Source organism: Montipora foliosa, chromosome 5, assembly GCF_036669935.1.
Source record: "Montipora foliosa isolate CH-2021 chromosome 5, ASM3666993v2, whole genome shotgun sequence".
Classification (NCBI taxonomy): Eukaryota; Metazoa; Cnidaria; class Anthozoa; order Scleractinia; family Acroporidae; genus Montipora; species Montipora foliosa.
In genome coordinates this window covers 1,372,263-1,397,262 of record NC_090873.1, presented here as the reverse complement: position 1 = coordinate 1,397,262, position 25,000 = coordinate 1,372,263, and the positions used below count along the sequence as shown (strand labels likewise).

The 25,000-nt window shown below is 38.7% G+C and overlaps 3 protein-coding genes across 3 annotated transcripts in view; 1 reads left to right on the top strand and 2 right to left on the bottom strand.

The window, feature by feature from the left end:
- Positions 1 to 5,003, bottom strand: part of LOC138003324 (uncharacterized) — a 5,912-nt gene extending 909 nt beyond the window's left edge. The window contains exons 1-2 of the mRNA XM_068849328.1: positions 3,087 to 5,003; positions 935 to 1,019 (exon numbers count right to left, since the gene is read on the bottom strand). Coding sequence (XP_068705429.1) covers positions 3,308 to 4,291 — 984 coding nt within the window. The 5' untranslated portion in view covers positions 4,292 to 5,003 and the 3' untranslated portion in view covers positions 935 to 1,019; positions 3,087 to 3,307. The remainder of the gene's footprint in view (positions 1 to 934; positions 1,020 to 3,086) is intronic.
- Positions 5,004 to 12,367: 7,364 nt separating this feature from the next.
- LOC138003311 (tropomyosin-like) lies at positions 12,368 to 13,699 on the top strand. The gene has a single exon (XM_068849311.1). It carries the CDS (start codon positions 12,474 to 12,476, stop codon positions 13,224 to 13,226), a length of 753 nt encoding a protein of 250 aa, XP_068705412.1. The 5' UTR covers positions 12,368 to 12,473; the 3' UTR covers positions 13,227 to 13,699.
- A 2,410-nt stretch (positions 13,700 to 16,109) lies between these two features.
- Positions 16,110 to 24,432, bottom strand: LOC138003313 (chromatin accessibility complex protein 1-like). The gene is made up of 4 exons (XM_068849314.1): positions 24,275 to 24,432; positions 21,581 to 21,659; positions 20,786 to 20,827; positions 16,110 to 16,366 (listed from the first exon to the last, which is right to left on the bottom strand). The coding sequence occupies exons 1-4, from the start codon at positions 24,413 to 24,415 to the stop codon at positions 16,260 to 16,262; spliced, it is 369 nt and encodes a 122-aa protein (XP_068705415.1). The 5' UTR covers positions 24,416 to 24,432; the 3' UTR covers positions 16,110 to 16,259.
- Between the last annotated feature and the right edge of the window lie 568 nt (positions 24,433 to 25,000).

Genomic DNA, 25,000 nt, shown 5'->3' with positions numbered 1-25,000 from the left:
CTTTTATTCTTTATCGAATTTTTTACGAAGCCTATATTTCTCATAGATTCTTCTTTAAATTTTTTTTTTCGGAATTTATTTTAAATTTTAAACTTTATGATATTTTGGGACGATGGAAATTTATATGGAGTCTTTAATAAGCTGCCATTTTAAGTAAATACGTTTGAGCCTCATTCAATCATTCGTTCTTTCATTTTTTTAACGCAAATCGTACCTAAAATTAATAGCCTGCGTGCTTGCAGTGTAAGTCACTACCTATGCTTTAACAAAGAAAAGGTAACACAGCAATCTGAAAAATATTAACCGATGTGTGACAAGTAGTAACCTCGGCTAGATTATTGTAGTTCCGGTTCGGAATTCGGTTAGGGAACGAAGTTGAATTATGTGGAAAGAAAGCAAAGCTTACGAAGTGTTGTTCAGAAAGAAGAAGATACGTGTATGTATCGTTCACTTTAATTAAGGACTGAGTAAACCCATAAAACTCTGGCTTTTCAGAGTGGCCAAGGAGATATATTGGTAAAAGGCTGAAAAGGAAGTACGCGCGTATCAATAAGCGTGCAAGAATGCGCGCGAGGATGTCCTTTTAAACTACAAAATGGTGTCCCTTACTGAGAAAACTCTCGATACATTTTCACTAGACCACACGCAATCATTCTATCACAGGAAAATAACAGAACGCGTTAACTTTAGTCGAACGCAATTAATGACATTTAAAACTCCAACCTCTTTTCAGTGAAAAGCGACCTTTTTTTCCCTATAAGTACAACCTTCAAGGGATTTTAAAAGATCGTCTTAGGAACTCATTAAGGTTACAAAAGCTATTGTTGGATTAAAGACAAGAATGTCAAGTTAAACTCACACTGATGACCTCTTTTTAACCCTGGAAAAAAAATAGTTTTCCAGTATAAATAAGACCTCAAGGGATACAAAATACCTCAATTGGCAGTTGGCATATTTCAGCAAATTATCGCGTTTTTTTTTTCTTGGAACCTCTCGTCCACGGATTTCACTTCGGTTTCCTTGAAAGCAATTGAAACATACCAACTTAGCTCCCGCGCTAAGTTGGTGTGGTAGAAATTCATTTCTTCCTGCCCTCGTCGAAAAGCACTGCGAACGAGGATTAAAACATACATCGGGAAAACAAAGTCGTGTATTTCAACTGGGATATGAAAACAACACATACGAAAACCCTACCGTTTTCATTGGAATAGGACTTTCAAATGGAAGTCAGATGGGATTTGAACCCTCGAGGACCCTCCAAGATATAGCTGGATGCTCTAACCACTGCGGTACTGGGAAGCGAGGGTTATCTATCCCCCAAGAGAGTCTCCAATAGCTGATCGTGGGTTCAAATCCCTTCTGTCGGCCTCTGGGACACGTATTCCTCTTGATTTCCATTTGGGTGTCGCATATTCTCTTCGTCTCTCATAGCTGGCCCCAGTTGTTCAAAAGGTGGATAACGCTATCCACAGGATAAATCACTATCCAGTGGATAGCGCAATTGGTTTTGCTATGACTTATCCACTGGATAGTGATTTATCCGGCGGATACTGAGCGCTATCCATCCTTTGAACAACTGGGGCCTGATGTATTAATCACAGCTTTTTATCTTAAATTTCTCAATTTCCTTCTTCTTCTTCTTCTTTTTAAGAATCAAAACTTTGTTAGGAAATCAGTTCTGTCTTTGTAGCCTCTTTTCACGTAACAAAGGCTAAAAGGCTAGTGGAGCAAGAATGGTTTTAAAAACTCGGCGAGAAACGATTGAGGCAAAGTAATATTTTTGGGTTTAAAAACTCGAATTAAGAGTTGCTGCATTTTTAGTCCAACATCATAACCGTTGGCCAATAGCTTAATACCTTAAAGCGTTTATCATCTCGTGTTATACGACGCAAAGACAACATTTCTCCTTCCGGAATGATGTTGGCCAACACTGTTGGTCGCTGCTCGCTCAACATCGCCACCCAACTGACAAATATCGGGCAACAAGGTAGTTGCAACATTTAACTGACCAAGAATTCGCAGTTATTTTGCGTTTTCAAGTCCCTCAATTCGAAAACTGCAGCGGAGAGGGACTGAAGAGGAAAAGAACGCTGACTTGCGGTCGTTGCTAATGGAAGAAAAGTACTTGAATGGTGAAGTCTGTTCGAGATCGAGGAAAAGAGATAATCTTAAAGAAGACGGCTGCAGAGGATTACGGATTACTTCATGAAGCTCCATATTTAAGAAAAGTTCTCCATGATGATGATGAACTTTATTAATGTGTCGAGAAGGTCTAGCGCATAGCACTAATTGGTGACACAAAAATAAAATAATGTAGGATAACAATGCTAAGAATAGTAAAAGCTAGGGAGACTAAAAATAAATCTAAAACCTATTTACAAATAAAATTTTTTCTTAACGACATAGAGTCTCAAAGTTAACTATTACAAAGCATACAATTGCTGCAGTCATCATCAGTTATGACAGTCAGGTCTGTTCTCCTGATTTTAGTCTTAAATCTGTGCAGACTATCTCAGTTCAGTACGCAATTCTTTTGTAAGTTTCGACCAGGGGAAAGAGCCATAGTATCTTAACGAATGCTTTCCATATTTAATCGTATTAAAACGAGGCATTTTGAAATCCGAATTTCTAAAATAATATCTCCTATCACAGTTTGCATTCAATGTAAAAAGTTTTTGTATTTGACTTGGGAGTAGGTTCTTTTTTGCATTGAACATGAGGGTTGCAATTTCCTGAAGCCTTCTGTTGATCAGTGAAGGGAGTTGAGCCTGGCAGACTCAGCTCGTCATAGGAGGCTGATTCATTGTTGAATACTACTTTCAGGGCTCTCTCCTGTAATCTTTCAACTTTACCGAGGCTCTGCAGAAGTGCCAGATAGTACTGCAGTAGGTCAGATGAGGCAAGATGGCAGCTTTGTAGAGTAGTAATTTAGCATGAGTAGGTATAAGCTTTCTTAGACGTCTTAAAACTCCCATCTGTTGACTAGCCTTTTTACAGACGAAACTAATATGCTCACTAAAATTAAGTTCAGAAGTTCTAAATTTCAACGAAAAATATGTGAATTTCGTGCATTCCTGCAAACTTACTTGGATCCAGACGTCCACGGAGTCATATTCACTCACGATATCGTCAGCCAGAAGGATAGCGGAGTATCGGAAAACTTGTTCGGGACAAACGACAAAGCCGCAGTATACGTTAAGGGACACAAGATGGCGACAGTGACGACGTACGGAAACTATGTACAACATTGCAACGTTCCATCTTTAAATTCCAAAATTATTGAGGTAATCAGGAAATTCCAAGTTGATCATAACCATTTTGTTTGTCTTAAGTAAAAACGATGTTTGATCTCTTTACATCTCCTCTGATCGGGCGTAATGTACTCTCCTGTCTTCTCGGATTTAGCTCCAAAATAGGTTGCGAGATTTTCGTTTTCAATCTTGCTTTTTCCATTTGTATTCGGCTTAGTGTAATACACTTCAAAGTATTTGGATTTCAGTTGTGGGAATGGCTTTAACTTTTCATTAAAACCCTTACAGCTGTTTCTATTAATGGACAATTGACTACTAGGAAAAACGCTTGCAGAAGGATGGGCAATTTCTCCTTGGGTTAACCAATCTGTGTATTCCAAAGAATTTAGTCTTCGGTGCCACAATTCATCGTAACTAAACTTCTTCTCTGCTTTCCAACGCAACCTTGCGATGAGATCATCGGTTTTGGTTAATAGAGGGTCCGATAATTCCATATTGAGTTCTTCCTTGAAGAATCGTTTTGCAATATTTTTCACTTGTTCAGGGTTGTTAAGGTCAATGACTTCTGGCACATGTTCCTCACGCATCATGTTAATGCCAGGAGAATAATTTTTACGATGTCCATAACCAAGTGATCCGTAACCTCCAAGGATGCCAGATTTTGATCGGTTACCCCACGCAAAAGCTGAATTTTGGCGCAAAGCTCGAGAAGAACCACTCTCCGAGCTCGAAACAGATAATCTTCTATTTAAAGTACCTAAGTTCACTGTTCCTGATCGACTTCTGAGTCTTTGTGGAATTGTCTCGCGGTGCGCATCACTTCCAAAGAAACTCGAACGAACAGATCCCTCTTTACCATCGTCTTGATATTCTTGGTTGATCTGAAGCGCTTGGCAAAAATCCTGGATTTTGTCATCCTGTTTTTCTTCAAAAATCGACGGTAGAAAATTGTTTTTGCCCTTCGATGAAGTCGCTCCGCACAGACTTGCGCTTTCACTACTAAGTTTTCTGCTTTTTTCGTCGTTCAAAAACGTTGCCATCGAAGCAGAATGCGTTAAGAGTCAACAATTTGAAAACAATCCTTCAGTGCGTTGGTCGCAAGCTCATCACACCACAACTAATTAAGGAACTCGCGCTATTAATTTCAAAGTTATTTATACAATTCCCCGGAGTCCTTCTCGAGTCTTAATCAAATGTCAAGAGTAGAAGAAGATTTAGCTTTGATCTCTTGCCATTGTTCTTGCTTAAAAACAGATGCTGATATCATTTCAATAACTTCAACCAATAATTTCGAGCGGCCCAGCTTTCTACGCTGAATCGATGTTGTAACAAATATTACGAGACAGCAAACTTCCTCACCTTCCGACGATTTCGTGTTATGGCTAAACTGCAGTTTGAAGAGCCCCTCCTTATTTTCTTGTTTAGTCGTCAATTGTTAGTTTGTTTATTTGACATCACGGTGCGTGCTTCCTTTGTTTAGTACACCTTGAACAACAACGGAATGCTACATGAGGGATTCGGAACGCAATATCACATCCACTAAATATACGCCGTATGAAGGTATTTCGTTCCAGCAAGTTACCCTCAAGGCAAACAGGGTTGACCTTTACATGTCTCTTCAGTAAACAAGCTTTTCTAGTTAAGTTAATAGTCGGATATCATTTTTTGTCCACTAGTTTTTGTTCTGTAATAAAAAGAGCTACAACAAAAGGTCAAGGATTTGTAGCTAGTAACGATTAAAACTTGAACGATCACGGAAATGATATATGAAATAAATCAGATATTGATTAAAGCTTGATCGCATTTTTACTCGATTTTACAAGCAGTTAAGATCACAGCTATGCACGAGTACATCGGGTATGTAGGTGAGGACAAGGAAATGAGCAAAGCAAAATGTTACATTGACTCAAACATTGCAAACTTCATTTATTTAACTCTCAGGTGAAGGGCTGGGATGGCATAGGCGTGAATATATTTTGCAGAAATATATTTTAAAACCATTTATGTCAAAGACAGGCCCACCGACCACAGTTTTTCCTACACAAGAGAGGAAAAAACTCTAGGGCCGTGTCACATTTTAACATCATTCGCAAATGTACTTAATCGCGTGGAAATCGCACATTACGTGTTACTCGCACGTATTTGGTAGAATACAATGACTGTTTTTCGCTTTTTCTCATGTCATTCAATGCAAGTGTTTTTTGCGATCAGTATTAAACAGATTAAAAGAATGCGAAACTCCTGTAGTCCTTGAGAGCAAAAGCACGAGGTGCCAATAATTTACCACTTGGTTTTTCGGCACTTGGACACCTTCAATTTGGCAAGTGTCAATAATAATAATAATAATAACATTTATTTATACCGCGAAAATTCAACTATGCAGCTTTCAAATGCGCCTTACAATAAAAGAGCAATATATTACAAGTATATAAAATATAACAATATCTAGTCAAAATTACACGAATGAGTAATTATATAGTCTATGAATTACAATACTATATCAGAAAAAGCTTTTTTGAAAAGATGAGTCTTCAAATTACGTTTAAAAACCTTAAAATCGGATTTGTATCTAAGATCTAATGGGAGATTATTCCAGTTTTGGTACGGCGGCTACAAAGGCTCGATCGCCAAGAGTAGGGAGAGTCCTGAAATTTGGATTTGAAAGGAGACATTTGTTATTTGATCTGAGGCTGTAGGAAGAATTAGGTTTAAAGTTTACAAGAGATGATAAATAATTAGGAGCTGTACCATGGATTGCTTTATCAGTGATTATCATAATTGTCCAGTATCTGTCATTGTTGTGTGGTCTCCTCGATCAGTAGTTCTTTCCGAAGATTACGAAAAGCCGACTACATGGCTAAAAGAAGCGCCAGACCACAACACCGGAACTCCGTGCCTTAGTGTGTGGGATCTTAAACGTCCCACAGAGTTAATGAACAAGGGTTGTGAGACCATAAGCCCAGTGGTTTCTTTATGAGCTTCCTCGCCATTTTATTTCAAATTTCATGATTTGTATATATATTGTTTTTGTTTTTATGAAATGGCAAAATAAACTGAACTTAACCGGACCAAATAGATTCAATAGATTCGGGAAAAAGAGCCCCACCGGAAACGATTAACAGATCATTTGGCTAAATATGAGAGGAGTAAAAAAGGGTATTGGACCCACACAGAAAATTGAATTACCGTAAGCCGCAAAGACAACAAATCCGGTGTAAATATTCTTTTGCCAACAAATGAAAACTACGAATAGCGAAAACAAGAAACTTTCAAAGTCAAAAACACGAAAATTTTCGATAGACCTCAAAATATGGCACTGCACAGCACAGTATGCTTCTCAGTCGGGGCTGGGATCACATGCTTATTTGTTGTACTTTTACTTGGTGTGTCACGGTCTATTGTTTCCTGACGAATCCCAGGAGCTGTCGAAATAGCTTCCTCTTCACTCTGTATCCGAAGTTTTCCAAGCCCTCCTACAATAGAGTGCTTTCCACTGTTTCCTTCTCTCGGTAGAAGAAAGACCACAGACAGGCAAGCTCGATACATGTGAATATGTACTGTACCATATTATGCAAGAGAAGAAATATGAGGATTTGTATGGGGAAAACGATTTTTCTCAAAATTCAAAATTCTTGTGTGTTTTTGTCTCTGGTACGGTTTCTGGGTCCATTAAGAGCGATTTAGGTGGTTTTTGGTTTCTTCCCTCTATATATTCTTTACCAAGTTTGGGCACCTAACTCTTCCTATAATTTTTAAAAGACAGTCCGACTTTTCAGTTTCCAGGTATAACACAGTAACTTATGGCAAACATCCATTGCGCTATTTAGGGCCCACATTATGGAGCAAACTGACAACTGCAGACAGATCAGTTACATCGTTAGCCAGTTTTAAAAACCGTGTACGTAAGCGTGATCTTAGCTCTCTGTTAGATGATGGCTGCAGGGGCTGTGCACAATGTAATTCTTAATTGATTTCTTCAATTCTTATTTCATAGTTTTTTCATATATGTATATATGACTTAATTTTAGAATTTAGAGGATAGTATTTCTTTGTAAATAATGTTATCTATTATTATTTGTGTCACCACATTAGTATGGGATATCTCCCGAACTAGAAGGCTCTGACAAGTTTCCACCACCACCACCACCACCACCACCACCACCACTACTACTACTACTACTACTACTACTACTACTACTACTACTACTACTACTACTACTACTACCTACTACTACTACTACTACTACTACTACTACTACTACTACTACTACTACTAATGAAAGCTTTATTCACAACCCGCGTTATTACCCAAACCGCAAGAAGATCGCTTAGCGACCCGCAATTGGTCAATGGGCACAATGGTGACCAATCGTGAGTCTTATCGCAGGCCGCTAAGCGATCTTCCAACGGCTCGAATGTAGAAGACGAATGGGTGGCGGAGGTATCGTTCGTGATCAACGTGGAATTTCGAGGAATTCGAAGCCTTGGGAGCGTATTTACGGCCCTTTCCCTTCGGTGATTCCGTTCGGCGGTTGGGTTACCTGTGCAGAATGGAACATCCAACCTCGTTCCCAAGGTCTCCATTGTCGTTGAGAAGAGACTCTGAGAACGAGGTTGTGGAACATCCTATCCTGCCTAGCGGGAGGCAAATAGAGAGCTTAAGGGTTAGGGTTAGGGTTAAGCATGCACGTTTTAGAGACGCGAAGGGCTCACTTCCGGTTGCCGTCCGTCTCAAAAACGCGCGTAATAACAGGCGGCAAGGCCGCGCGGAGAATGGGGATAAGGCCTTCCCATTCTCCGCGCGTTTTTTGCGTCCCGCGCCAACAATCCCACCAGCTGCGCAAGCTATGAAACATCCCTGGCTACAACGTAAACAAGTTTAAAATTGTTTTGTGTGTCCACAGTGGTTTTGTGAACTTTGCATCATCAAGCTAGTGAAACTCGAGATAAACTTGATACTAACAAATGGAAAAAGACAGTTTAACCACTGAAGAGGGAGTACATTCGAAGTGTGTGGTTCACAATTAAAATTTAAACTTATTAATGGATTTCACCTAACATCACAGCAGCCATGTTGGTGCACAGAGAAAAAAGTCTTTTGGCAATTTGACTCTATTATAATACAAAACACGAGCCATAATTTGCTATTGTTTTGTGAACCAACACGGCCGTCTCATCATCTGATTGAAAACCATCTATTGCGCTGCACAGTTTCTTCGAATTAATCATAAACTTGATGCCAGTCAGGGACAACGTGCACAAGGCAATTGTGATTTTTCACCTGTTTGTTCCCAAAAGTTAAAGAAAACTGAGGCACGACATCGATCTGGTACTAACCTTGTACCCAGATTTGCTACGGACTTTCCAGGAATCAGACTCAGAGACTACAGTATGTTCAGAACAGCGCTGCGCGTCTCCTCAGAGGGACCAACCAGTACGTTAACATAACGCCCGTATTGAGACAGTTACATTGGCTGCCTATGACCGAGAGAATTGATTATAAAATCTTACTTTAAACATTCAAATCACTACATGGTATGGCACCTGAATATCTCTGTACACTGTTATCGCTTTACAATCCTAGAAGATCATTGCGCTCCTCGGTTAAAACTCTCCTTGTAACACCGAAATATAAACTTAAATCATACGGGCAAAGGGCCTTTTCTTGTGCTGCCCCTGTACTGTGGAACAGTCTTCCGGATGATATAAGATCTTGCAATTCACTGACTGTTGTTAAATCTAAGTTGAAGACATTTCTTTTTAAGCGCTATTTTAATTGATAGTTTTAGTTTTAATTAATTGTTTGAATGATCATTTCTTTTATTATTTTAATTGTAAATATTGTAAAGCGCTATTGAATTATTAGAAACAGCGCTATATAAATTCATATTATTATTATTACTAGTTATAGCTGTCGCTAGAGTGCCAACGAGCCAAGCTTGCGTGATCTGGCGTCTGCAAACATCACGCGGCGTACTCGTGCGGCACTCTCATTGGTTATCGCTACGGTCAACATTTCATCGCTTTGGTCTACATTACAGCTTTTGGTCTACATTACACTCAAATTTGAAGCGCTTCTGAGATTTCGTCCGCCTAAAAATCTTCTCGCGGCTCTATAAGCTGCCGCCTCGCCAGGCCTTCTGTCTTCAGAAGGCCTGACTCGTTGGCAATTATTATTATTATTATTATTATTATTATTACTATCATTATTATAGAGCAGAGAGTGAAATTATGGGTACGAGATTGATCTGGGCATGAAGACGATGTGTGAAATATGAGCCGTGTGCCAACTGCGATATACAATCGGTGCTATGAGACAACTCTCTAAGAATATATCAAGTTCGTGTAGAATTACGCACAAGACATCGAGTTGGCCTGCCCAGCAATCTTACGTTCGCAAATTAAGCAGCTCCTGAGCGAGGAAGGAGACCAAGCGTCATCTTCACGCGCGCGAAGGAGAGACGCATCGCCTTGCGCGTTGTTTTATGTCGTCGCTCGGTTTCTACGGTACTCTTTTCGCGTCGTGCAATAAAAAGACTGACCTGTCCTTCTATTGTGTCCTATTACATTACCTACCCACTTCTGTCATTGATACTCTCGTTCATTTGTTAACTCATTCTCCTGAAAGACACTTAAGTAGTGTCTTCATGTCCTCATTTTATTTTTGCTGCCAGCCCAACTAACAGCCAAGTGAAACAACTATAGACCCCTTTACGCTTTTGATTGCATCATGGGTAATCATGAAAACATGGCGGGAAATTCAAAGGTTTGTATGGAAGTTCAAAACGATAAGACTACTAATGACATGCCATTTTTGAACATATGCGCTCAAAAGTCCGGCTGAATGAAGTTGGATAGAATAGGTATTGAACACATTATTTTATTAAATAAAGTTTCTCGCATACAATTCGTGTAATTCTGAAGGCAAAAAATTACAGAAAATGTATGGAGAAGAAAACAGCAATATTATAGGAATTTCATAGATACCGAGTACAAATCGGTTTACGAAGGCGAAAGTCTAGAAAAGTACAGTCATGGATATCTTATTTTGCTTTTAATTTCCATACAAACCTTTGAATTTCCCACCATATTGTCCTGATTAAAAGCATAAAGGGGTCTATTCTCTAGTTGTTCCCGCAACCCTTGTAATGCAAACATTAACTGTCACATTTATAGATATCTGTTTCATTTAAAACAAGTGAGTGTACTACTAAACGACTGAAATTAACTGTTGTGAAAATCAATTAGAAAGAAAAGCTAAAACCTACAGTTCTAATTACATTTTGCATATTGTTTCCTTTACATGCACAAGGCGGCCTCTGTTTGAACTGTGTTTGATAAAATAATCTTGCTCATGGGTCAATCTCGAATAGATAACAGATAATTTAAAATCACTGATTAAATCGGTTTCATCAGTGAATTTTCCAAAACGGGGTAGGGCGAGACGAGAATTTCTGTTACACGGAAACTCTCCATCATTCTTTCAACTGTCATAAGGAACTGACATAGTTTCGCTGACTTTCTCTTTCAAATATTTGCTGTTTCCACTAAACATTTAAGACAGCAACTGAGTAGCCTACGAAATACAGATACCCTTTGTCGGTCCCAGGAAAAAGATGCCAAGCAGAGCCACACACATCCCCCCGAGGGTCTTACATGGTCTGACTAGTACTGGTGGTGGTAAGGGGTTTTTTTCGTGGATGGGTGACTGTCTTAGAATTGTTGGATGCGCAACTGTCTCAAAGGCGATCGCCGTTAGAACTCCTCGGCCAAGGGGAAGTCAGTCGAGGGATTTACACTGGATAAGTACCTCCTATCAGGGATTTATCAGATAAAGCCCGCCACATAAATAGCCCCGCTCTTCACTGCTACCCCTACCTCCGAGTCAAGCACTCACTTGAATGTTCAACGGGTCTGTTCGGTTGTTGAATCACGAAAGAAAATGTGCGAATTTTGAAATATCTAGCATTGCACGAAGCTGCAGGCAAGTATTTTGAGGCCATGGATTACGAAAGGCGGCAACATTTTCAAACCGGTTGAAGCCGGTTAGCAAGACGAGCCAAACCACAAACAACCAGCCGCTAACCGGTTGGCTCCGAAGGTGGAGCATGGGGCTATCATGCGAGACTCCTTCCGGACCAACAATTAGGGTCTTTAAATAACTGAGGAGAGAAAGTGATGTCTGTTATCACATTTTCAACTTGTTAGACTTCCATGTCTTCAACGCAGATAACGACTGAATGCGGCGGAAGCCCTCTCACGAAGTTAACTCTGTGAGACGTAAAAAGAATCCGCACATTATCCCAAAGGAGTAGGATGCAAAGTTTCCGGCTCTGGCATAGCCTCATGTAGTCTCCTCCTCAGCCGTTATTAGGGTTGTCACGCAACGCTCCTCCCTACTATTAAACTAAGTGGGGAGGAGCGTTGCGTAACGACCCTGATAACGAATGCGAAGGAGACCAAGCCTCATAAGGCCGGCTTGAAAATAATGTATCAGAAAGGCTTGCAAACGGGGTATAAGGAAATGTGGGCAAAACAGCTACAAAATCAAGGGGAGTTTAACCAGTAGCCTACGCAACAGCAATTATTCTAAAAATTCCGCATTCCAAAGGAATCTATCAACAAATACTATATTAAAACAAGTTAGAACAGTTCAAGTTGACACATTTAATAAAGAAGGAGAGGAGTTTTTTCACTCTCTTACTAAAAAAACACCAAGTAAACTCGATGGAAGTAGCAAGAGAATTCCAGTTGTTCTTTCAATTTATAAAGAAAATACAATAATAAAATAAACGTTATTTTGAGAGTTTTGCTTTCAGTTTACCATCAAACAATTACATTTGACAGCCTCGACAACTTCAGCAAGATACTGTTATTTGCTAATCTGGTTTTTTTCTAAGCTACATTTCAAGGATTTCAAGGGTCATTCTTTGACAAATAACTTTCAATGTTGAGTTTTAGAGTCAAAAGTGAATTTTTGGAGACGGTTACCGGAAGCACCAGACAAATCTCTCGAACAGATTTCTTTTAGTGAAATATGATTGCATTTGTCGTGTCAATCGATGTGATTGGTTCATGGCACTGATTGTGCAGAGTGCTTTTAATTCCGTAAATCGTAAGGTTCAGTGACAGTTCATCGAAATCACAAGCGTGACACAACAAAAGTTCCGGTAAATATCTGCTTACGAGAAATCCCTTCTCAAAGCAAAGATATACTTTCAAATGGCTTGTACGGCTCGTGGAGACCCTCGAGAGTGCGTCGTTTCGGGAATGAACGTCGTACGTGGAAAAATGAAAGTTATTATGGAAAGCACAAGGGCGGAACAAGCCCGAGAGAAGAGAGCCAAGGATGCATTAGCTGAGATGCTTTCGAGAGAACAAAGAGCACTCGCGAAGAAACGAACACTTCTGGACTTGATCGCAAATGCTGAAAAGGACATGGAAAAAGTCGAGATTCAAGAAGGTATTTGCAAAGAAAGATTGTACTTTGCGGACCAGAGAAACGAACAAAACGCTTACATGAAAGATTTTCTCGAGAAGAACAAAATTGATGTTGGTTCATTGGAGCTAACATTGGAAAGATACCAAGAGAAAACTAAATCCAAGATCGAGGCCATTGCAAAGATGCGGATAGTTGTTGAGACGAAAGAGAAGGAAATTCATGCGAGTGAAAAACGCGAAATGATAGCTAAAGATCGTATAGCAATGATTGAGGAAAAGCTAAGAGTAATCGAGAGAGCGGGTAATAAATTTACAAAGAACTATACACCGCTGACAGAAACCGAGTATTTAGAGAAATTAGACGAAGTCAAAGAGAAGATTGCAAAGGAGGTACAGAGACGAAAAAAGGCGGAAAAGACAGCGGATACGTTAGAGAAGGACATTGTGGAGTTAGAAAAAGACATCACAATCACAAAGAAGCGAAATGCAGAGTTGAAACAGACCACAAATGAACTGAAAGGTTCTCGTGTGTGACCGCTGGAGTGGGACTGTGTTGATGTTTCAAAATGGCACTGATGTGCATTGTAAAAGGATTAAGCAGCAGTTTTTATGATGTTTTCAGCTAATTTGGTCTCAAAGAAGCTAAAACTTTAGTTCTAAACGTGAACAGGGAGGCAATATTTAATCGACCGGAACAGTTGAAATGAAATATTTGCAAAACACCCTTTACTAAATGTTAAAGGTCAGCCTTCAAGCTTTAGTGCAATAATTATAAAGATCTTAGCGGAAAAGGCAATTTATCTCTTTTGCTTTGAAAACAAAAGGTGGTTTAACTCTGGCGGTTTTGTTTAACGGACACTTAGACATTCAATTGCCGGAGGGATGTGATGCAAGTCTGTATCACGCAATAAAAGTCTTTTGCTGCAGCGTGACTTTTGTTACTTTACAAGTGGATTACAAACTGTATTGAGCTAAGTTGGAGAGCTAATAAAATACTGACAACTTAATGTGCATTTTGTTTCACTCTGAGGTCAATTTTTTGACCAATTTCCAAACAAGATAACAAAAGATAATCAGGGGCACCCAACGAGGGTGTTCCGCAGTGGAAGTTAAGGTGACTGGCAAGTTATTAATTTTCATGCTCATTTCGCTGGGAAACTTCTTAATTTTTAGCATGTCAATTCGTGCTGGCTGGATGAGAACGGAAAATGGGGGAGACTGGACAGGCTTACCGCTGGTTTTTAACTTATCGCATGTCGAGAAAAAAAAAACAGTTTTGACCAGTTTGGCGAACGATTTATATTCATGAGGTTCTTTGCTGTCTGGGAGTTTACCTCACTAGACTCACTGTCTACAAGATTGTAGCTGGGAACTGGAATTTTGCTCATAATCATCCTGGGAGTGCAGATCACCTTTTTTCCCAGCAAGATTAAAAAAATATATATCCAAAAATTGTTTTATTAGGCGGTTTTCTTGTCGGACAGTGTAAAACGCAGACTGCAGACTGCAGACCGGGGCTAAAATGCAGACTGAGGTTATAATCAATTTAATTGTTAAAAAAGCCCAAACCCATTAGAAATGCTAACAGTTAAGCCTAAATATTGTTTTAGGCCTTATTAGGCCTACGGTTAGCATTTCTAAGGGGTTTGGGCTTTTTCAACAGTTACGGTATAACCTCAGTCTGCATTTTACCCCTGGTCTGCAGTCTGCGTTTTACACTGACCGGTTTTCTTGTACGTTTTTTTACCTATTACTATGCATTTTGGAAATAATTGTCGTTGGGCACCCCTGGATAATTTGTTTTTTGAAAGGATCCGGGCTTTGATATCAATCTTGACTGTTTTTAGCCGGACCACACTACAACTTCTGTCCTTTCCTGCTCAAAAGACGCTTTATAAAAATCCAAGGCTCAATTCGACGCCATGTATGAGACGCAAAAAACGAACAGATCTTTTGCGTCGATAGACAACTTTTGTAATGTGCTTTCTTACGAAACGACTTAACTGAAATCAAGAGAGGTGTAAAGTAAATGATTTTGCTGATTTTACCCAGGGTCATAAAAACAACACTTAACAACTTTTCGACGATGCTTTTGATAATGAACGTTTTCAATTGCTTTCAGATACACAATTTAAAGGGATTTTGGCAATTTTACGAGCCGAATGGTAACAACCAACCTTATCCACTAGAAGCAGACAATTTTGTAACCTGATTGAGATAGTACTTCTGGATTCAACACCAATGTAATTATAACAAAAAGTATTAAATTACTGAATTACACAGTGATACGAAATCTTTTTGTTACGCACAGCAAGACCTTTTATCGGATGTTGATAAGAAAAGATGAGCAGCAGACAAATCTGTGTACAAGAATGACGCAATAGTTAGCTGCTTCCCCGCCAAATAGAGCATTCTCATCTGTTGTCTCTTAAAAAGAATGCAAGGAGGTAAAGACAAAAATCTTCGAGTCAAAATAGCAAGAGAAAAGCGGTCCAGAAAGTTTCCATTTGTCGAGTTCCACGATTTGGGAGACATAAGTTAAATGCTGCTCACAAGAAGTAGTTAAGACCGAACTTTAATTCAACGTGCATGTTTCCTCACAGAAATATTTGAAAATAGCGTAACACTTTAATGTTGGGAGAAGAATTGAAGCTGTAGTGAGAGCACTTGCTTTCCACCAATTGCAAGGGCAATCAAATGTAAGTCCCCTCCCAGACGTTTTTCGACAGGGTTTTCCTTTGTTCGCATCTCATAAAAATACCAACAAAGATTTGACCCGCCTTAATTTGATTTAATTCAAAGTTTTCTCAATAAGTAAAGCACTTGTACTTTGCTCTATAAGCTTGAAACTTTATTTAAGTTAAGTTATTATTTTTTTTCGATGGGATGGGAACGGGTGAAATGAAACGGTGGGGGAAAGTTGGGAAGGAATATTGTTCTTTCGGGGGGAGGGGGACGTGGGGGCGGGGTGGAGCCACTCCTGACCTTACGAAACGAGGACGACGACGGCTACGAGGTCTTCATTTAAAAATACGAGTTCGCGTTATTCATATCACTATAAAACTATTTCATGTCGTTTCGCGTTAAAAATGTGTCGTAACTGTCGACGAATTTAACTGGTATGAGTGGGCTGGAAGCGTAGAGAAAGAGAACTGAAAATTCCTCGTCATGTGGTAACGTCCTCCACAGAACCTTGAATTTGGTCATTTCACGCCGTCATTTACGAGATGAAATGCCGTCGGCGTCGTCGTTTCGTAAGCTCCCTAATATTGAAATATAATTTTAATTGTGCAGTGGAAAGTTTGTGAGAAAGGGAATTGCTCTTATCAAGAACAAAACGTTAATATTGACAGAAGTCAAGACTTACGATATCATTTTGTTCTCCGTTAATCGTTTACCGTATGCAGTTTTGTTCCCATGAAAACTGAATTAAAAAAATAATATTGTGACAACTATGCTGTGTACAGGTGGATTTTGCATGGTTGCGCAGGGACTCTTAAAGGATTATGGAAGGATTTCTAAAAAAAAATCGCGAGTCAGTATTTCTAAAAGTTAATTCCTTATTTCTCACTCTGAGTCAGAGCTAACAGTGTTTACTTCAATAGAAGACTTCCTCGACTTCTTCTTCATAGCTTCCATGAAATCTTTGGCCAAAACTTTGTGAGGTACGATGTCTGATAAAAAACGACAAAAGACAATATAAGTGAGAACTCTTGTTTTGGATACTGCAGTGCTAAACACAAGTCAGAATGAATCCTGCTGGCATGATGCGAAGTGTGAGACTATCGGCATCTTTTAGAGCGAGTTACAATCGAGTGTCGTAAAACCAAACTGAACCAAAGTAATTACTTTGGCCAATCAAAAAGGATGGAGACAATCCGGTAAACCAATCAAAACTCGAAGTAATTACACGTAGCCGACACAAAGCGCGGGAAAATGTGCACGCACAAGCCACGATTGGTTTTGGTTCACTTCTGATTGGTTGAAAAAATGGCGCGAGAACTTTGAACCAATCACTAAGTGAAGTAGAGCTGTTTCCAATTGAGTGTCGAAAGTAATTAGATAATTACTTTGGTTTATGATTACTTCACTCAATGATTGGTTCAAAGTTCTCGCGCCATTTTTTCAACCAATCAGAAGTGAAATCAAAACCAATCGTGGCTCGCGTGTGCACATTTTCCCGCGCTTTGTGTCGGCTATGTGTAATTACTTCGAGTTTTGATTGGTTTGCCGGATTGTCTCTGTCATTTTTGATTGGCCAAAATAATTACTTTGGTTTTCGTTTTACCATACTCAATTGAAACTCACTCTAATGCAAAACAAAAGCGATTCGCTAATTACTTTCGACACTCAATTGAAAACCGCTCTATAAGGGACTCGAGGATACTCGGAAAAAATCGTAAGCGCTCCTTTTGGAGGTGAACCTACGACCTTTCAATTACTTGTTCGGATGCTCTACCACTAACCTATTGTTGACGCATCGACCTGTGATATTCGGCTACAAACTGGCAACATTGAATGGGGGAGGGGGGGATTTGATGATTTTTTCAGGGGTTCAAATCGTCCTGTTATTTTATGCAGACACAATGTGCCAACTCATTATGACGATGATTGTAAGTTCAGGAGTCAATATTGTTTTGCTTTACTAATTGCCCGAATAGTGCATTCGCACAATCCTGGGCAAAAGTCTTGGGCCACTTGACCTAAAAATGAACACTTCTCAAGACCATCTATCTGGGAGATCATTCAGAAAAGCTACAGTTTGTTTCAACATTGCTTTGGGGGAGGGGGGAGGGGGGCAAGGAAAGTAGTTGGTAGTTCGTATTATAAGTTTTTACAAAAAAAATAAAGCACATACTTCTTACGAACGCTTTTTTGGAGCATATAAAGCAAATAGAATAGAATTGAAAGATGTCCCAACAACTTTTGACCAGGATTGTACAATATTAATTATTGTAGTTAAGCAGATGGTAAAATGTTAACTCCAGTACATGTAAATGAATGAAGAAACGTATCAGTATTTCTTTTCATTGACGGTGATTCAGAGATGCTGGGGGAGAAAATCAGAGTGTTCCTTTGCAGGAAAGAAACCTACGACTTTCTGATTACTGCTTCACATTCCTCTACCACTGAGCTGTAGGAGACCTGTGGGAGCTACCCCATTTAACTACAATCTCCGACAAAAGTATTGAGAAGCTTTCACATTTCATTCATACTTAAATGCATCACCAAGTTAACAACTCGTTTTAACACCCCTTCCTGACCCCTAATACACCTTATTCCAAAATGGCTGCCATTTAAATATTCTTTTGTTTTTATTCAAATTAGCCCTTGATGCCTTGTTCTTAAGCTTAAAATTCAAAAGAATATTTTATCTTCAACGAGGCAACAAGGGCCAATTTGTATGCACATAAATCAGCGGCCATTTTGGAATAAGGTGTATACCCTGCGAGAAAAATTGGGAAGGGGAAGGAGACTGCCAGCTGCCTCAACATTTTGTAGTGAGCATGCGTTAAAATTCAAATGTATTCAGGGGTAAGTCACGCTTGACCAATGTTAACTTCAAAACCACAAAACAAAAACAAACAGTCAGGATATTTTCTGACAATTCAGGCAAACAGATGACATCCTTGGAAACTTAAGATAGTTCACACTTTTAAAGTGCTACTACGACCGAAAAAATCAATTTTAATTTTCCTTTGGATTTTGAAACTATGTTACCTAAACAGTAAGTGACCTACGTTTCAAGCCTTCATTTAAAAAAAGATACCTGTTAATTTTAACTGGAATTTTCCTATTTAATGGTCTGCCATTACTTACTTTAAAATCTTGAGAGAGCTCGGTCAAGGAGAAAAATAATAATGCAATGCGTGTGTAGGCGGCTGAATTAATATGCAACATGGGAGTTTTGGGCTTTCAGACTTTTAAACTTGTGTTTTGCGTATATAATAAGATGCGTTTACACTCTGAAATTTTAAGCTAGTGAGTCAATGATGTCACTTTTTCTACATCCAGTCCTCTGAGGTCCAATCAGTAAGCTTTGAATGTGAGTAATGGCTGACCATGAAATCCAAAACTTACACTCAAAGTGAACAGACTTTGGGTAAAAATCAAAGCTCAAAATTTTGCAAGTCAAGTATAGAGCAATCACACTTTCAAAATCTGACGAAAAAAAGAATTCGGAAGTAATTTTTTGATCATAATGGGACTTTACAAATTGCCATTTCATTTTTAACTAGTTTCTGTAAATGACATGTATACAAAGGAAATACTAATGGGAATTTTGACAGTTAAAAATTGCCACGCTGTTGTAAATTTTAAAAATGTTGATGAAGCGTGCAGATTGATCATGCACCAAAATTAAAAAAGCAGGTTTGACAAATCAAAACTGGACTGACTCATTTATTTCTTTGGATGAGTGGTAAATCAAAGAAAGTCGAGGTGGCTGGCAGAGTCTCCTTCCTCTTCCTGATTTTTCTTGGAAGATCAAAGGTGACTCTGCTAGCAGGGTAGACCCCTGCATGCCCCCATCAATGTTGGTTGTTAGTTGTGTCTGCTGAGTTTGAGCTCTACAACATTACTCAGGGGTGGGGGGGGGGGGGGGTTTGTTGATGAAGAGGGAATTTGTTGTGATATGAAAGAAATGGTGTTTACTAACGAAAATGTGAAGTGTCTCAAGACATTTTGCTGCAGATTGGAGGTTCATGTGACGATGTTTCAGCCTCACTGCCAAGACTGAAATTGTCTGAATAGCGCGTTCTCACAATTACAGAAAAGGAGATGGGTGCAGCAAGTAGTTGCTACAACTACTAACCATTGCCATGACTGGACTTAACACCAAAAATTAAGGCTGACTAATATTGGCAATGATGATGGTGAAGGAGATGATGATGACTATGACGGCGATGATTATGGTCGTGGTGTTGGTAGTGATTAGGAAATCTGTGTAAATAATAATAATAATAATAATAATAATAATAATAATAATTAATTATTATTAATAATAATTATTGTTAATAAATATAATAATTAATAATAATAATAATGATAATAATAATAATAATAATTATTATTATTATTATTATTATTAAATATAATAATTAATAATAATAATGATAATAATAATAACTTCTTACTAACCGAGCACGAGGGCCGTACTGGGGAATATTGGCCCAAGGTTGTGGGCCAATATTCCCCAGTACGGCTCGAGCTAGCTCGTTTAGAAAGTAGTTTATTATATGGCTTTTAAATTACCTTTTGCTTTGTTTTTGCAAGCCCGTAATCGGCCCGTGGGCATTACGGGAGAATAATACCCTACAATTCAGTCATAATTAGCCAATCAGAGCATGCATTATATGGGCTACAAACACAAGCCATATAATAATAATTATTATTATTAGTGACCTTTAAATTTAATTACAAGATTCTGTTGTGAGCATACGCACTTAGGAAAACTGGAACTGACAAGTCAGTTCAAGTCAGTTAGGGGAGCAGGGAAGGCGCTGTGGTGAGAGCACTCCCCTCCCACCAACGTGACCCAGGTTCGCTTCCCGGACCAGATGACATAAGTGGGTTGAGTTTGTGTTGGTTCTCTACTCTGCTTCGAGGGTTTTTCTCCGGGTCCTCCGGTTTTCACCCCTTAGCAAAAACCAGCATACAGCTGATTCCAGGTGGCTGTAAACTGAGCTCCAAGTTCACACATGGACTGTATAGTGGTAGCGAAAGGTGCTATAGTATGCTCTCAGTTCGACTTTCTTGAGCTGTGTCATTGCTGCACTTGCAACTGCGATTAGCGTGACAATTATTATTATTATTATTATTATTATTATTATTATTATTATTATTATTATTACTAGCTATATGAGGATGCTAACAGCAATGATCATGATACTGATGGTAGCTATGCCATTATGATGGTGTCAGATCCAAATGTCAATGGAATTACCAGTGATGACAATGATGATGATGACAACCGTGTGCTGATGATAGTGGTATCCATGGTGCCACAATCACAAAGATGAAGATAACCAGGGCTGTTCTTTTCATTAATTGAATAGACAGAAAGGCGAAAAAAAAGATGATTAAATATTTACCTGCTAAAAACTGTAAGGCTTCCTCATCTTCAACAACTTTGGCTAAGTGTAAAACAAACAAAACACTTGAAAACATTTCTGATAAAAAAGCTGTTACCTTTACTTAATTTCTTAAACATGACAGGTTACGACAAGGAAAGCTCTTCTTACAAGATTAGGAAAAGGTTAAAAAAATTTAAAAAGAGGAACAATAATATTATTAGTTTCCTGTGTGTACAATATTATATGGGTCAGGAAACAATAGTTATTATTAATAATATTATTCCAAAGGCTCTAAAACTTGGCACTGTCTGAACACAAGAAAAGCAACTAATGCCTCCAATACTGATAAAGAGATGTGTCGTCATGATTGTAATGATTCTGTTATCAATAATGTTTGTGCCTGTGTCATTTGTAAAGTGATTTTTCTCCATTGGATAAGCTAAAAGGCACTGTCTCTTTGGAAAAGAAATATTTCAAAACAAACATAATCTGATGAAAATTCCCAACTGGCTGAAAGCAACCCATTGGCTATATACAACGTGTGATGGAGCTGAATTTGCGACCACAGAAGAACAATCCAGCCATTGTTCTGGGAGAGGATAGAACCATTAGTGGAACTGCATGCAGATCCAACTCCTAAACCACTGGAGCATTTTGTCCCTAGACTTAAGCTCTTCCCAAAGCAAGAAAAATAAGTTTTATCTTTTTGTTTAGAATTTTCCATCTTAGTCACCTCTGATAAACTATTATCACTGACCAGTGAACAGCTTTAGAACCAATGACACCTCAACGCATACAAGAAGCAATACTTACAAAGTCCTTTGTATGTAAGATGCTTTGAGTCATTTTCTTGTTTATGAGCAGTAACTGCTAAATAGTCTATAAACAATTCCTGCAATGAATGAATAAAGAAAACATGTATTTCGCTTGAGTCCCTTGAGAGCAGAGTAGGCAGTTCAATGGTCGTTAAAGTAAATAAACCTTTGCATGATTCACAGGTAGCTCAATACAGTTTCCTCAAGAAAGACACCGAAGGATTGATATTTGCTGCTCAGGAACAAGCCCTGTGCACGAATGTGTTTAGAGCTAAGACAGACCATCAGGGTGCAAATGACCAATGTAGGATTTGCCAATAACATCTGGAAACTGTGATGCATACTGTGAGTGGGTGCCTAAAACTGGGATCATCCCTGTAGTGGGCATGTGTATCAACTGGGATCAGAGCTGTGTGTGAGGTGCCTTTATCTTCAGGTCTTTATTAACCCATTGACTCCTGGGGGTTCCCTACTGATGAGTACAATCGTCTGGCCAGTTTGGGTGCCAAAGGGTTAATGAGGACATTAGTGAGTTTTTGATATCCAAAGATAAAATTACATATCTTATAAAGCTATTAACTAAGTAAAAATTGTTTTAAAAGCTCTAATGGTTTATATCATATCTATTTACACATTCCATTAAAACCTATAATTTGCCAGTTTTCACTGTCACACCATCATCAAAACCATGCAACAAATAAAGTCAAGAATCAAAGAGATACAAGAAGATGAACATTGAAACAGTCTTGCAAAGGTTTGCATCTGTGCGATGTTTTGCACGGGAGATATTCAAAGAATAGGCCTTATTCACTATAGCCACCATGTTGGTTTTCAAATTGTCATGCAAATTAGCCATGTGTTATGCTGGGAGGCAAACATTGGAAAAAAGGCAAATATTGCGGAAAATCGGCTCGTCGTAATATTGAAAATGACATTGCTAAAAGTACATTTTAGAATTTAGAATTACCGGTAAGTACCTTTTATAATAATTTTATATCTTTGATTGCCTTTGACATTTTGACTTTCTACTTCGTTATCTCCTCATTTTTCACTAACATTCAATGAACGTGAAACAAATCATCTGTGTGGCTAAGATGTTCGTTATAACCTCTTGAACTTGTGTTGTTTGCCCCCTCAGATGTGAGTAGCTAATTTGCATGATAATAGCAAATCCAACATGGCGGCCATCGTGAATAAGGTCTATTGTTTTACTAAAGTTTATAAGGTTTTGTATGGAGATACCGGTACCATTTTTGTGTCCCTCTGAGGGACACAAATATGGTTACAAATATGTTATCGGCCACCACTAAGCAAAAGCTTAGGAATTCAAGCTAGCTTTATCACGGGACAAAAAAAGATTTACCCATATCTGGCAGTATAGTTTATCAGTAGGTGTGATTTTAAGTGCCTTGAAAAGTTTCCATATAATATTTAATCTTTATGAAACATTCTTATGCAAAAGCTTGTGCATAATCAAACTTTGTTTGGCAATTTAACTTTCCAATGTCGTATTCACCAAACAAGATGTTGGAGAAAATGTTTGACCCTTTGGTCTTAGCATTCCTGCCAACCCTCTCGGTTTTCCCAGGAGTCTCAAATCTATCGGTCTTCTGTTTAGAGCACCAAATCTCCCGGGAAACACCCATCGTGGCCTTTTTCAAATGTTTTTCATTAATTTTGTTATCTTGGAAATTTTGAAATGGAAAGTGCATCATGGGTAATCAGGGCAAAATGGAGAGAAATTCAAAGGTTTGCAAGGAAGTTCAAAATGATGAAAAGTATTCACGATATGATATTTTGGGTTTTTTATTTTCCAAAACAGAAGATATGTGCTTAAAGGTGCGGCAGAATAAATTTGGAGAGAATCGCTCTTGTAGAAATTGTTTTGTTAAAAAGAGGTTCTGCCATACATTTCCTGTAATTCCAAGGGCACAAAATTACAGAGAACGTAAGGAGACAAAAAGAGCAATATTTAGGAATTCCAAAGAACAGATACCAAGTCTAGTTCACCTCAGTTGTGAACATGAACTTATTTGTTTGGTTTATGAAGGCGAAAGTCTATAAAGTAGAGTCATGTATAGTATAATTCACTTTGAATTTCCACACAAACCTTTGAATTTCCCGCCATGTTGCCCTGATTACCCATGATGCAATCAAGAGCATGAACTCGTCTATTGATAATTATCGATTACTCACAACGAAATCTTTTATCGATTGTTATCGAATATTATCGATTATAGAATGTTATCGATTATCGACATTATCGATTAACTACCCAGGGTCAGAAATCAACCCATGAAATTGCACAATACAAGGTAGAAAGTTGGCGTGGTTATGGCAACAATAGCAAATACGATCGGTAAATGCTGTTCTAACCGAGAGACTTTGGGAACATTCGGAAGGCCTTCGGGTGATTTTCGGCGAGTATTCAGACATACACGAAAATATCATTCTTGCAATGTAAAGATTTCTTGACGTCTCCAGATTTTTGTATTCTGTGGCCGGGTTGGCAGGTATGCTTTAGTAACACTTGTAAGCGCTTGAAGTCGAGCAAAAACAGAATGACACAACTTTAAGTGACGTGTAATCATTGATGCACGGTGCAAATTCGATTGTTTTCAAGGTTACACTTAAGCTTAATTATCATCGAAGGAAAGCACTGAATTGAAAGTCACCCTTCAAATCAACTTACCGTAGCTTTAGTTACGAGGAAAACGGATTCTTGGCTACAATGTGGCAGATCTGGCGAGCTTTTCATGATCATTTTAATCCTTGCTACTGGTAAATGAGTTAGCTTTCCCACACTATTATCAGAAGTAACTTTGTCCGCCATCTTGAATTTTGCGAAGAGGTAATGTTTGAGATCAGCGGCTAAACTAAACCCAAAAAACTTGGATAACTCATGTATCCCCTATTATAGTGTACTTAAAGTGACTTCAAGAACATGGAGGACAGACGTGAGGGAAGTCCTCGTCAAAGTCGGGAAAAATCCGAGGATCGCAGCTTTGAGCCCATACAGACGGCCATTGAAGAAGATCAGAATACAAGAGCATTTCTCCGAGAGAGATTTCTTCGTTTACTTGTCGCGTGTTATGGCAAACCAGCAAGTTTCTCAATGCATGAAAGAACTCATGTACAGGCGATATTTCGTGGGACTGATATCGATATGGAAAATCTGTTAGTATCTGAGCTGCAGACTCCGATGGGGATACTCCCTGAGGCATTGCTAAGATCATCGGACGTCCTATCATTTACTGTGGATTTTGATTCAAGCCAGCAGATTTAACTTCCCTGTATTTCAGAACGACGCGACAGGATTCAGAATTTAGAAGAATTGCGTTTTCCAGTGAAGCGTACTTTGGCGGAAGCACTCATTTATAAGTGTACTTTTTGAACAAGAAGTATGATGTGTTTGGCC